This window comes from Toxotes jaculatrix, chromosome 3 (assembly GCF_017976425.1).
Source record: "Toxotes jaculatrix isolate fToxJac2 chromosome 3, fToxJac2.pri, whole genome shotgun sequence".
Lineage (NCBI taxonomy): Eukaryota > Metazoa > Chordata > Actinopteri > Toxotidae > Toxotes > Toxotes jaculatrix.
Window position 1 is genome coordinate 13413279 of NC_054396.1, and position 14586 is coordinate 13427864.

Consider the following 14586-nt stretch of genomic DNA (forward strand, 5'->3'; position numbering starts at 1 on the left):
CTGCTTTGACATTTGCTCCCACATTTCGTATGCTCTAACTAGAAAGCTTAGATCACCCAGTTTCAGAGAAAAACAGAGGATTGACTGGCAATCTCAGCTGTAAAATAATGAGGCTGGATGGAAGGCCTCTGCACTCCCAGTGGGACGAGGGTGTTACATCTCAGCATTTTTATGGTCATCTTACTGTATTTTACAAATCCATGTCATACATTTAAATATATTTAGTGCTTTCAGGATAAGCCTCTTGATTTTAATAGTGTCATTACATTACATTACATTACTGCCATTTATCAACTATTGGGAGGTACAAAGAAAAAATTGGATTTAATGTCACATCATAGACAGCCACAAAAGAGGATGCTTTTTTTTTCATCTTGTCTAATCAAAGTGTCTTAATAAATACACAGAGGTACGTAGCTATAAAAACTGCTTCAAATAAACAGGGTAATTAAAAAATGCTTTTAAAACTGAACATGAACCAGTGCCATTTTCTTACAGCAGCCAATTAAGAGCATCATAAATATAATAAATATTTCAAAATAAATCCACATTGTAAATAACATTCAATACTTAAAGGTTGGTACTTAGTAGTATTATGATATACAATGTCAGCATTATCTAAAATAGGCAGCAACAATTGGGCATTAAGAGAAAAACAGTGCTTGAACCTGTAAAGCATGACCAGACCTTAAAAGGCTTGGAATCATTAATAACACCAAGATGTTTTACAACTTATAAAGACAAATCAGTGCATGTGCTTGAAAGTATATTTTACTGAAGCAAATACAATGGCTAAAACATTCCTAATGAGTTTTAGACTGCACTTTTTTGGCTATGACTGTATGTAATTCCTCTGAAATATGTGATTAATAATCATCCTTTAAGCTACCCATACTCCCAATACCATACCATAAGCTTTTTAAATCACAAGTTATGACCACAATATGTCAGCCAAATGCTACATACATCCCATAGGTGTGCATATAAACATGTGCAGCCTGAAGGAGAAAGAAATGTGAGTTGGCGCCTGAAAATGAGCCCAGCAGCCCAGTAAAGGTAGTTCCAAAAAATGACATATTAGCAATTTTTGTCTGTCTACTTATAATGATGTGCAGAATAACAGCAGACCAGCATATTATTTATACAGCAGTAGCTTTACTACAGTGAGACAGACCTTCTGCCCTGTGATGTTCAGACTCAGTCGTGACCAGAGAGCCTGGTGCATACATAACAAAAGGTAGCAGAAATATTGTGACATAAGAAAGTTAGATTAGGCTGCACAGTGGTGGTCATAGACGCTAAAGTTGACCAACATGAAATCGATGCAAACACCTGACAACAGCTCCAGCTGTATTGAACAAAGAATCAAGGGGAAAACACTGGAAGACCGTGTTTAAGCACGGCAGCAGTCCCCACATATTTGACCTCACTATTTACAGTACATGACCTGAACATGTGAATCAGACTTCAGTTTCAGAAGCAACAAAACGATCTGTGATGCTGAGTTATGAGGTTGAAAGTGCAGCATGGAGCAAAGAGCGAAAGATCAAACCCACTCTGTCGGAAAAACGTCTATACAAACAATGCATGTACACGAGACTTCCCAAGTGGAAGATGCTTAGTTATCTTTAAGAGAGAAAGATAAACAGTGACCTCTGAAATTTACAAGAACACATAAACAACTTTTAAACAAGGTCACTGTGTTTAAAACCTGCTCTAACCCAATACACTGAGAAATGGGGGATTAATATTGATTATGAAAACCATAATAAGAAATCCAGTGAAAGAATGGCTTCTTTGTGCTATCGTACAGTGTGAACTGATGCAGCCCAGTTGTAGATCATGCTATAGAGCGTGGCAGGGATAGCCTGAGAGGTATTTCCCTTTATTGTATTGGCCCGGTGCCCAGAAGGGAGGTTGCTATACTCCCAGACTAGTGTGTTAAAGTTCATGGCTGCAGTCTGCCTGTCTGGGTGGTATCAGAAGAGTTACACAAATACACACACACACACACACACACACACACACACACACACACACACACACACACACACACACACACACACACACAAACACACATACACAGACACATACACATACACAGACACAGACACAGACACACACACACACACACACACACACACACACACACACACACACACACACACACACACACACACACACACACTTGTACTTCTATCTTTGTGGAGACACTCATTGGCATAGTGCATTCCCTAGCTCACGATCTTAACCCTAACCCTCACTCTAACCTGAGCCTAAACCTGAATCCTAAAACCAAATCTTAATCCTCAAACAGCCATTTGAGGCTGTGTTAGAAACTGAAGACCAGCCAAACTGTCCTCACTCCAGTGGTTTAAAACTCAAACTGGTTCTCACAAAGCTTAGACATACAAGTACACGCATGCACACACACATGTGTACATATGTGTATATGTACCCAGAGGTGCACATGTGTGTGTCTAGTGGTTGTGTTAGCTGTATTTCCTCACTCTAATGAGGATGGTGTTTGAATGGTTTATTACACGGTCATATATGCATTCAGTCATTAAAGCATGTGGGTGACTAACTTCCTAACTACCTTTCTTGCTCTGTCAATTGCAACCTGAGGTGTTTGTGTTACAACTGGCTCAGGCTGGTGGACTGCTTACTGATGTAAATATAATAAACATCAGCGCCACAGGAATTTGTAATCCTGTTTGGCTGTTTATCTTCCTTACTGATGCAAATGTGTGTTATGGATTCTTCTTTTTTAAAAAAAATAAATTCACAATTTTTAGTTTTGGTGAATTTAGTTAAGTTAATTAGTTGAGCTTTCCCCTGACAAGAGCATAAATTAACCCTTGGAGTATAACTGCCTTTGGAAACACTGCATCAGGGCAGTCGGTAATCACTCCAAGAGTAACCACTATTTCAGTGACTGAGCCACTCTCTGTGAGAGAGCCCTGGCTCAGAGCCCTCTAGAATTCATCATGTTGTTCCAATTTATTTAATTATTTTTTAAAGTTGCTTTTCACTGTGTTTGAAAAACTGTTCAGGATATGATATTCAGAATGTGTTTATGGACAGGACATAAAATGTCATCAGTATGGCAATAAGCTGGAGGGATGAGGTGTGCACGGAGTCACTAACAACCAACAACAGGAATTTGCCAAATGCCCAACAGCTGCTTGTGAACATACAGGATATGAGGATGTGGTAATGAAGAATAAAAATAGAGCAGTAAAATTACTGAATAATGATTTTTATTGACATACACGTGGTAATTGATTGAGACTGTGCAATTAAAAAAAATAAGGAGTGGTAAAGGGCATCTGTTAGATAAAGGACACATCTGGATACCAGATGTGCTCTTTATGTCCACCACAGTGACAGCATACATGTTACAGATAATGGACTTTATTTGTTCCTGGGCTGTGTTTGGCACATCCACTGTACACCATGAGTGATTACACACAAAATTATCCATGGTGATGGAGGTAAGGTAAACTCTCTGCCTGGTCATGTTCACCAAGAGACATCAAGAACTCTGGACAGAAAAACAACAAACACGATCGAGCGTGAATCAGCCTTCTGTAGAGGTTTGATTATGTCCCTAACATCTAATCACACCTGATTGATAAAGCTGTATGAAAGCAAAATGGTTCTGAGATGGGCAGCTGTGCTCCACATTCTCTCCAGTCAGAAGCATTGTACAATTACTCTCTGATTGCATGTTTTGTTTACATTTAATGATGCACTCCAGCTAGAACATAAAGAACCAGTTGACCCTAACACTGTTATAAAACCCTGATGACATTCTTTGTCTCTGCTGGGTTTTTTTTGATTATTCTTCCCACTTGAAGTAGCTCTGTATTTGCTTTCCTCTGAAGTGTGTTTTTACTCTGGGACCTTAGCTCTAATAATAATAATAAAATCCTAGCATTTTGTACAGCATATTTAGTGAGGACACTAAATATCAAAAAAATATCTGTCGATCTAATATAAATATATATATAAATATCCAAATTTCATTGAAATGCGGCCGTTAGTTTTGGAGAGATCTTGCCCCGGACCAAAGTGTTGAACAGATGGTGAAACTGATGTGCATCATGAAGCTTATGCCAAAAAAGAAATGAAAGTATTCTATAAAGGGCCACATGGAAGAGAGATCCTTAGACTAAGTTGCTCCCAAGACAAACAGAGCTCCGAACTCACCTTTATCTGTTATTAAAAAAGGACAAAGTACAGATTCAGCCAAACCTATAGCTAGCATGCAGCAGTCTAGACATGACTGATGACCACTTGGCACTGTGTCATATTTTTGGTCACACGATGCAAGCTGACTTAAATGATGAAGCAGTCATGATGTCATGCGCAGCGGGTGTAAACAGTTAAGAGAGGGCTGCAGCTGCTCTCCACTTCAAATTAATTGCTGGTGTCCATCAGCAGCAAAGTTTACTCTGAAAAGTTTGAACAGATTACATTTCCTACAATTTATCATGTACACATGGCGCTTTCTTTTGCTTTCTTGCATAAAGGTGATTGATTGAGGGACAAAGCAATGAAAAACATAGTATAACCATTTCAAAGCCCGGCTTCCCTTTACAGTAATCATATCTACTTTTTGATATTTCCATTTTACAGCACACATTTTTTTCCAGTATGCAATTAATTCAATTATGGAGTAAGTTTAAAACCCATCATTGCCACTGTTTCAACCCGTCATTGGAAAAGGTGAAAAGGTAATTTCTTTAACCTTAAATTATCCCATGAAAAACAGAGAGTGCAAGGTGAATAGATTTTTTCACAGAGGCCAACATAAAAGGTGGAACAGAAAAGTGAGACGTGATCGGGGTGAAAAAGGCAATGTGAATGTTTCTTGAAAAGATGAGTTTGCAACAAAAGATACAATGATAGGGTGTGAGTCTTCAGCTGTGACTGAAGTAGAAAAGTAATTGCAGCCAGAGAGGAGCAAGCAAGTTGAAGAAATGATTTTAGATAGAGAAATTACAAAGTTATAGCAGGAAAGGAGTTCAGGCTGCTGTGTGGAGCTCATACACGTGTGTGTGTGTGTGTGTGTGTGTATACATATATAATTTCGCCTTGGATATGAATAGTGACAAGCAGTATGGGCGTGAACACAGGAGTATAAAGTGAATACTTTGTGAACAGTTTCTCTTTGTTGAGTTGAAGGGCCTGAGAAAATTAGGTTGGAACCTCAGGTCAGGAGAGGTTTCGCGTTAGTCCAGACCTCAAAATCCCAAGTGAGGAGGGATTTGACGCTGATTTCAAGCCTGCGTGGTTGCAGAGTCACTCTGATGTGGTTGTCTAAAACCTCACCACGGTTGTTAATGCTGTGGGAAGGAACAAGTCAGGATTTTCTGTAGAAGTTGTTCTGCTCAGACTGGTTTAGGCTGAGTTTGAGCTTGACCTTGAGGCAGCAGAGATACACACCTCAACCTCAGTATTAGGGCAGAAAATAAAACGGTAAAGTTAGGCACCAGGGACTCAATTGGCAAAAAGTAGGAAACATTGTGTGATGTGATGATGCGTGTAGAGAGGAGAGCAGCATAAGCTGTCAGAAACTTCAATGAGGACAGTTCAGAGACAAACAATGACTGTACATATCCGTAAATCCTTTTGTCGTCTTGTGTTGGAGTCTGGTGTTTAACAGTATCAAAGGCTTTCTACAAAGCTGGGAGGGAGAGAACTGAGGAATTAGAGTTAGCAGAGAGCTACATTACTGATATCTCTCTCATATTAGTGTGGTAGGTATAAAGCTAGAACCTATAGTTGGGTAACTTAAGACAGAAAAATGGTAGAAACAGCTAACCTCTCTGTGCAAGGGTAAAGCTCCACCTACTAGCAGATATAAAACTCACTATTAAATGTGTTTAATTCTGTTTGTTTAATTTATGCAAAAACTGTGGTGTAAAAACATCAAATTGTGGTTTTATGGTGCAGTTAAATGCCAGATTACTTCTTCTCCAGGAAACTTAAGGAAGTTACTGCTCCTGATGAAGAAATTGTCCACCATACAGCTACGGGCTGATGTTAGGAGGACTTAGTTACTTAGCTAGCTACCTGTTCCTTTGTTTCCAGTTAAGCTAAACTAAGATAACTGGCTGTGCAGTGTAGCTTCATATTTACTGTACAGGCAAGAGAGTGGAATCGATCTTCTCATCTAATGCTTGGCAAGAAAGAGAAGAATGGCGACAATGAAATCAGTGACTAACGTTACACATCCTTGTGTGTTATAACTTAAAAGAGAATGATGGTCGGTGGGGGTTTGATTATGTTATTAACAGCACTGGACAGCTGCCTCTGTAAACACGTTTAGAAGGGGATTAACCTTTGACCTCAATAACATTCTGACGTCCAGATGCAACAAATTCTTTGGGTGTGAAGCAAAGGCAACATCCACATTGCTTTACTGGTGTGGCCAAATGCTAATCATTAAGTTTCTCTTTCTGTGATTCCCCTGCAGTGCATTTAATTAAACTCTTATTTGATGATCTGATGGAACTAAAATGTTACATGATGTACTTGGGCTGACTCAAATGGCTTTGTTGCCACATGGCAATAATAAGTGAACAGCGGTTCCTCGACAGTGTCACGGATTTAATGGACTAGACTGGTTAACGCTTTCACACCATAAAAAATTCTGTGAATACTTCCTGTATTTATCAAACCTTACGTAGACTTGAGGAAATGAGTCAGAGATTTGAGCTCAAAAGCAGTTTGGCAAAAACTTACCAACACAAGATCCACGTATTTGGAATTTCCGAAGCTTTCAGTCACATCTGGTGAGCCTCCTCAGTACATGTCATGGAAGCCAATGACTTGCAGCTAAAAGCTCCCAATTAAAATCTCTTCGGAGATTTTTTCGTTCTTTGTGCTATGATCGATGTGGTATGGCAGGTTTGGAATGTGAACATTATCATAAAGAAAATATTTGCTGATAGACACACTCACCTCCATATTATAATGATAGAAATGTTATGTGAACAATTAGTTTTTCCCCTCATGGCTTAAAGAGTTTGTATTACAGCCATATTATAGCTAAATAACAAATGACTGTAGAGGGGAAATGTCACCTTTAAGAGTTTTAACTATTCTCATTTTCATTACCTTCCAAGGAATAGAAATGTGTCTGAGCACATACTGCTGTATGAGTCTATTTTACATGTAGGTTCATCATGTGTTCACAGATGGACTTAGGCCCACATGCTCACAGGAAATAAGTACATACTGTTCTGTATGCTTAAGGCTACGGAGAGATGGAAAATCAAACATACTGTCCCCCTGCTGCATATTCACAGATGCAGTTTCAGGATAATGCTCCTCTCAATACTGGAAGCTATCCATATTTTTTCTTGTTTCACTAAAGAATTTTGCAGAAATTGAGCAAAAAGGACGAAATGTATGGAAGGTGATTTCATACACTGTATTATGATTTGGAAAAAGGTTTCACAAATTTTATTGTCAAATAATGGTAAAAGTGAAATGGTCTTTAATGCACCAATGTGTCGGATTTGGGCAGTTCTATTGGGAGCAATGGAATATAATACAGAAATTATGTTTTCTGTGAAACTAAGAATCATTATGTTCTTGTTAGCTTCGAACGAGCCCTTCATTAGCCCTACATAACTACATAAGGAAAAGCTCCTCTTCCATGGAGCCCACCGTGTTGCACCACCATGTTTCTACGGTAGTCACCATTGGTTCTTCCACACACTTGGAAAGAGAGGGGTATTCAGTTGGTTGCAATCCTCACCTCTAAATGCCACTAAATCCTACACACTGGTCCTGTAATATTATTAAAATGACTTTTAGTTTATGAGTACTCCAATTACTCTCTGCAATCATCCAAAGTTTTCCAGTGTCTGGGTTTCTATCATTAAGGCATGTGCTGTCCTGTTCTTAATCACCACCCCCTGCAGCAGCAAAAGGGCTTCAAACCTGCACTGTCCCGTTTCTAAACTCATGACAGACAAAAATACCAACCTGTAATATACTGCTAAAATCATAAAATGAGCACAGAAAGCCACTGTTTCTGTTACAAACTCTTTTGATTTAAACTTCACAAAGATCCTTGCCAGACATGTCTCGTAGATAATACCAAACAGATAATATAATGGGTCTTTTTGCAGCAGCAACATCAGTTGTGGTCAATATGCGGTTTTAGTGATTAAAATTTAAACTACATTAGAGAGAACAATTAAGTAATCTACAAGTGTCTTTCAACATAAAGGTTATAATTAAACGACTTTCATATGCTGTTGTCCAAACAGGTTCTTTCATCTAGATTTAAAAAAAAAAAAAGACTATTATAGTCATTCCTTTGAATTTGAACATGCTGTTAATGGGATGTGCTGCAGCTCGTTCTGTTTATTTTTAAACCAGACAATGACCCAAAGCAAACAAGCAACATTTAGATTGTTGGCAGGCTTTCCAGTGTAATCCATTTCAGATTCAGCTGCCAATATTGCAAATTAATACCAAGAAGTTAAGGTTATAATAATGAAATCTGAGTCATTTCAAACAGTTCTCAAATTTATACAAAGCACTAAGGCTCTGCATCATAAAGCAGGATTAGAAAAGATAGCTGGATAACTGTGCTCAGTAAAACCTAAACTCCTCTTCAAATCTAGGGGCTGAAGATAAAAGCAACTGATCTCGTGTTTTTTTTTTTTTTTTCAAACAAACTTGGTTTTTTGAGAAAGGCCCCACAATAACAGCAATGCAAGAATACAACATATAGTTGTTTTACTGATAGAATTTACAGCTTTAATCCAAAACAATGCAGTCACTTTTAGGAAAAGAAACTGAAGAACACCATTTAAAAAAAAAGAGGCAATATTTTAAAAAAGCTCCACAAAACACTGTGCTAGCCTAGTCTGAATAAAAATCCTTTTGTGATTTACTTCCCTTGTGGCGTCTTTTGTGAGCTAAGGAATGAAATATGTAAATTATGTGTCAAAACTGTCAGGAAAGGAAGTATATGTTTGTTCATTAATTCCAGGGAAAAAAAAATCACTGTTTCATCTGCTTGTGGAACAAGCCACAGCCTCCAATTCCACAGGGCAGTATCATCCTCTGTGCAGTTCATGCCTGAAAGACTGCTTAACACCATGATAGTTGTTTCCTGCATGTCCAAGTAGTTTGGTCTTAGTTTAAATCCTCAATCCTTCGGAAAACTGCGAGGAAATTCTTCCCTCCGTTTCTCTGCACTTTCTTTCCTTCTTCTGTACATGTACCCAAACGATTTATGATGACGTCCTCAACCTGCCAAGAGAAGATTTTTTCTTAAAGCTTATTGAACATATTTACATTAACACACGTGTTAATATTAAGTGTAGAGACATGACAGTGTATTCATTTTCTCATCTGATGATAAAAGTGAAATGCGTACTTCCCAAAATCTCAGACAATTTTTTTCACAGAAATACAGATCATGAATTTGACCTCTTTCCATTCATAAGCAGATGTACAACAAATGTTTTTGTCATGACCTGTAAACACAGAGATGAAAAGCTCCATGTTAACGTACCAGTTCTTCATCAGGGACACGTGTAAACAGTGGATGTTCAGTGAAGTGCTTCACCATCCAGAGGTGGACTTCCTCCACATCTGTGATGGTATACACCAAACCCTGACATGACCAGACAAACAAAGGCAGGTTCATTAACACAGTTCTGGGAAAAACACAAGTTAAAAGATGGCTAAAGATGGATCCATTTATCAATCACAAAACAAACTAATGGATAAACAAAATGAAATGCAGACTTTTTTTCCGGTAGATTATTATTATTATTTTTTAAAATCTTTTTAACGTTTTCAAATATTACAGCTTCACAGTGGTTTCATCACCTCTGGAGAGCAACGGCCCATGCTAAAAAGATAAAAATAACCTGCAGACAACACAGAGGTTAATCACCTATGTCACTGTAGTTTACTTTGGAGGCACGAATGATAACATTACTAGAACAAGGATTTCTTAGAAAACTCAGCAATGGCACAGATTTCCACACCAGTGCATGATGGCACGTAAGTAATTTTCTATTCCAGGGAACCCAGGATGAGTATGCGTGTCCGTGTGTTGTCTGCACAGATTCATGTTTATCACACCTGTTTACTGCTTCAGGTGTAGTCAGGTGTAGTCATTTAGATTTAAAAGTCACTAAAAGACAAAAGACAGTCGCTTATACACAAGAGAGTAAGTTTAATTTGGATATAAAACTGCCTATAAATGAGCATTTTGACTTGACAGCTTCCTCACCCAGTAGCACAGTTATTGCTGTGTGCTGAGGGCCCTTGTCGAGCTCATACACACACACACACACACACACACACACACACACACCACATGCATGCACGAATGCACAGACAAACACCGGAGGAAAAACGATAAAGCCAAATTTAGAAACAAGTCATCCATTGTTTCCCACAACCCCCATCAGCGCTCGCACCCTATTGAAATGTCCCACTGCTGCCCTGACAGCTCTGGCAGGCGGGAGCAGGGTGTGTACAGACATCAACCAGCTGCAGGCCACACCGGTTGCTCAATTTTATTTCAGTGAATTCATGGATTTCTGCACACGGTAATCAGCTGATAAAATGATGTCAAGAATGGCAAATTGTTGCACAACTATTAGTTGGTTTTCAGATTTTTTCAGTGCCATTAAGTTTACAAATGAAATCCAATTCTCTTTCATTGTGTTCAGTTGGTGGAAAAAGTCTCAGAATAAATGTATGAAACGTTTGCTTAATAAATTGTATACAATTCTCAAAATTGTTGTCAATTAAATTTTTGTAAATCAACTAATTATTTTACATACCCCAATTCTCAGTGTGTAAGCATACTCCGCCAACAATGTGGGACTAATGATCCTCCACTTGTGCTTGGTTTTCTTAAAGTGAGGGTCGGGGAAGAGGAAGAACATCTTACTGAGCTGAAAGAAAGAGGGAAAAAAAAAAAGGTCAGAAACAGTAGAATTAAAAAATGTTCTTTTAAACCTTAGTCATTACTTAGTGTCAATCTCACACACAAGATCAAAACTGAACTTTATGTTTTTATCTACTTTGATACTATGGTTCTAAAATATATGAATGTCATCACTTAAATGTGGGGCCCATAATATTTTGTGGTTGGCTCTCAGGCACCATGGATTGCAAAACTGGAATTTCCCTCCTTGATTTTTTTTCCATAAAGTTCCCTATGTCTCGGTCTTTGACAAGTGTACAAGTGCAGGCTCCATTGATATTAGTCTGGCTGATACATTAAAACCCATTCCAGTAACTTTTTATTAGTTAAAATAAATAATGTCAGGTATAGACAGAAAGATGTGGGGATAATCACTAGGGACTGCTGCAGCCTCAGGGGCCACTTCAGTGCTGATGGAAGATGGAAAAAACTTAACACTTTGAATTATTTTTGGGTTACAAAACATACTAAGAGGAAAAAAAAGAAAAGAAAAGTATGTCAGGTCTTAAAAATATGCTGTTTCAACACTTGAGTCACGTCGTGCTTATGAGAAGCATAGGGACTAGTTTTTTTTTAGCACTAGTCTGGGTGGTCGTCTTTTATTTTTCCACTTTGGAAAAATCTGGTAAGTGAAGACAGTTTTGCTCTAATCATAAGTGAGGAAGACAACTAATACTAAAGGTAAATTAAAACAAGTGAAGAGCTGAGGTTTAGGAGTGAGTTGAAGGGAGTGACAATGTCTGCAAAATAAATCACCTTAATGCAAATTCAAGTTGTCTGTTCAAACCATACAGACTCCTCTCAAACACTTCGTATTTCTGCTTGGCAAGAAGCCTCAACTTAAGCTGTACAAATAATAGCCATATTATTTAAAATAACCTGAAACAGCATATTTTTAAAAAAAAATCAGTGTATGTGTTTTTATATGAAACACCTATATAATTTGTATTCCATAAACATGTCAGTGTTACAGCAATTACTCTCCTGTGTTCATTATTAGTTTATAGTCACTCAGGGCATTCGAGGTGAAGTTTTTTATCCAGTGTACCTAAATTAACCCTGGTACACTAAGCCCACTGTGTAATCTAATGCGAGTTTCAACAAGTCATAGATTACTGCAGCTAATTGGAACGGATAAATGGCGTCTTGCACTGCTCCATACTCAGCTGATGCGATGCCTTTGCGTGTCAGTCAATGACCCCATTGTTGTGAAATCCTGGATTTACTGTGCAATCCATATAAATTAATTCAGTCCATATGTTGAACATGAGGAAAGTAATTATTTTAGTCTGCGTATTCTTATTACCTCGGCAGTGCCAGGACAGACGGTCACCTTGAATTTAAAGTTATTACAGGCAATATTAGATGAGCTATTAAAGAAGTGCAGGCTTTTAGTACAGGAGGTCTAATTCAGGGCTGTCGACAATATTTGGATACATTAATATCCCATTCTGTGGTTATGTCTATATATAATGGATACATAAAGGTTTGGTACACCCAATTTATTAAAAAAAAAAAAAAAAGTATCTAGCCATGCAGCCAACCACCATGGTGGTTGACGTCGTGCCCTAAATCTATAACACCTTAATATAACACCTAAATGAACCGGTACGCATCGTGTATCAGAGATGAGTTGAGTTGTAATGTAAAATCTCAATTGTGTGCTGGTCTATATTAATGTTTATACCATGGCCACCAAGAATCCTTGATTCTAATTGGCTTTCAGGTGTGGATTAACCTTTAGCAACCCAATATAACTGGACACCTATGAGGCAGGTGTTCTACATTAATGCACACTATTAAACTGCAGGTAAGGAATGTAACAGTGAGGCTTAGCTAAAGAACTTGACTTGTGTAACTAAAAAAAGTTTACTGGCTTAATGAGAACCCTGCAAATTTCATATCAAATATGTTTGATATTTGCATGTATCTGGATTTAACAAATTAATTAACAGTGGGAAAGATTCTTCCAAAACAAAATAATTATAATTTCATTTAATAATAATAATTTTGTTGTATTGTTATTGTATTATTTTGCTATGGAATTGTTAGAGTGAGTGGAATAATTTTAAACAAAGTGCAATGGCTCAGAATGCTCAGAAAAAAAGCTTGTATCTTAATGATACGAGTGCCTATTTGATGTCTTAAACACTACTCATGCGCAACTAAGCTCATAATAAGCAGCGACTGGCTGTATCAGTCAAACTTCAACCTCTCATGAAAGTTTTTAATGAACTCTATACATTCTTGTGATCTTAAGAGCAAATATTCCTGAATTCTGAATCCTCATTAGTGAGCAAGTTAGGAATCTCCTGCCCCAGCATCCAGTTGAGAGCAAGAAACAACTTTTCCGTCAGCAGCAAACAGACCAGATGCGGATGTACCTGTCCTTTAGAGAAGAAGTTGGGCAGGTACTTCATTGCATTACTGCGAATGCAGGCGATGTTCTGGTAGCTTCCCGGCTCAGAGGCTCGCAATGACTGGATACGATCCTGAACATAATCTGACACTTTGACTCGGATCTCCAGGCCCAGGATGAGCTTCTCAGGAAAAAGTGGAGATAACTCCACTGAGGGGAAATAAAGGATTCACAAGAGAAACAAACAGAGACATGAACGGCGTAGACATGAGGACAGTGTAGAGCAAAAGTATGACCTGTGCAAACTATGGGAGGTCAGATCAGTCTGACTACCTAAAAGCCCCCCGTATCCACATCCAATGTCTGCGAACTCCACTTGTGGGGTCTCTTTCTCAGACAGGTTTCCTGTGAAGAGGTCTGGATACAGCTTGGACCAGTCCATTTCCTCTGGACACACAGGACTGAGGAGGAAAGAGGAGAAAACAGAGTGAACAGCTTTCTTTGAAAATATGCTCCTCTGAAGACAGTCCCAATGAAACCTGCTGACAGTGTTTTCTGTGGATTATCCAGAGTAACGGTCATACTGTATCTGTAAAGGGATGGCGCTGATAATTTTTAAAATGCTGCTGCTGAGTTGTAAGAAGGTGAACACAGAAACTTCAGACAAATATGAGAAATCCTAGACCAATAAAACCGCATCTCTCTGCACGACTTGCTGCCTCAGTGTACATTTATACATGTACAGCTGGGACTTTCACGTTAGCTGGTACTGGAGGAAAGTACCGTAAACGGAGCGCTGTGTAGAGTAGGTATTAAAGTCAGACACATGGACATCACTCACTAGTCAAACGTGTGGTGAGCCATAGGGTTTGAATGGGCTCGCTGTCTGTAGTAACGCTTCTGAGGCATTGACGAACTCATGTTGGATTAAAATACAAACTCTGCTCTCGACAATGTTCAATCTGTCCCGTAAATATTTAAATAAACATAGGAACGTGTACTCCAAAGGGGTTTCTAGTTCACCGCCGGTTGTGAGTCGCGCCGTTTTTACGTCATCACTAAGCGTCTTCTCAGGGTTGCCAGGTTTGCTTTTTTTTTTTTTTTTTTTACACGCCCAGTGACAGTATCTATCTATCTGTATATCTATCTGTTCCTTTTATTTTGCCGTGGTGGAAGGTGATTTATGCAGACCCTTAAGTAAAAATAGTGATAGCATAATGTAAATTTACACCATTACAAG

At 38.4% G+C, this 14586-nt stretch overlaps 1 protein-coding gene across 1 annotated transcript; it reads right to left on the reverse strand.

The window, feature by feature from the left end:
- Positions 1 to 8651: 8651 nt before the first annotated feature.
- Positions 8652 to 14379, reverse strand: mettl1 (methyltransferase like 1). Its single transcript, XM_041034206.1, has 6 exons — positions 14188 to 14379; positions 13680 to 13807; positions 13372 to 13556; positions 10842 to 10955; positions 9554 to 9655; positions 8652 to 9288 (listed from the first exon to the last, which is right to left on the reverse strand). The coding sequence occupies exons 1-6, from the start codon at positions 14265 to 14267 to the stop codon at positions 9172 to 9174; spliced, it is 726 nt and encodes a 241-aa protein (XP_040890140.1). The 5' UTR covers positions 14268 to 14379; the 3' UTR covers positions 8652 to 9171.
- Between the last annotated feature and the right edge of the window lie 207 nt (positions 14380 to 14586).

What these genes read in the sequence shown, in the direction of transcription:
- mettl1 (XM_041034206.1), bottom strand. Translation starts at nt 14,267, where the DNA reads ATGAGTTCGTCAATGCCTCAGAAGCGTTACTACAGACAGCGAGCCCAT. An exon ending in ACTTCTTCTCTAAAGGACAG is followed by an intron (nt 10,956 to 13,371) that starts GTACATCCGCAT and finishes TCTTTCTTTCAG; the next exon opens with CTCAGTAAGATGTTCTTCCT. An exon ending in GTGTCCCTGATGAAGAACTG is followed by an intron (nt 9,289 to 9,553) that starts GTACGTTAACAT and finishes TTCTCTTGGCAG; the next exon opens with GTTGAGGACGTCATCATAAA.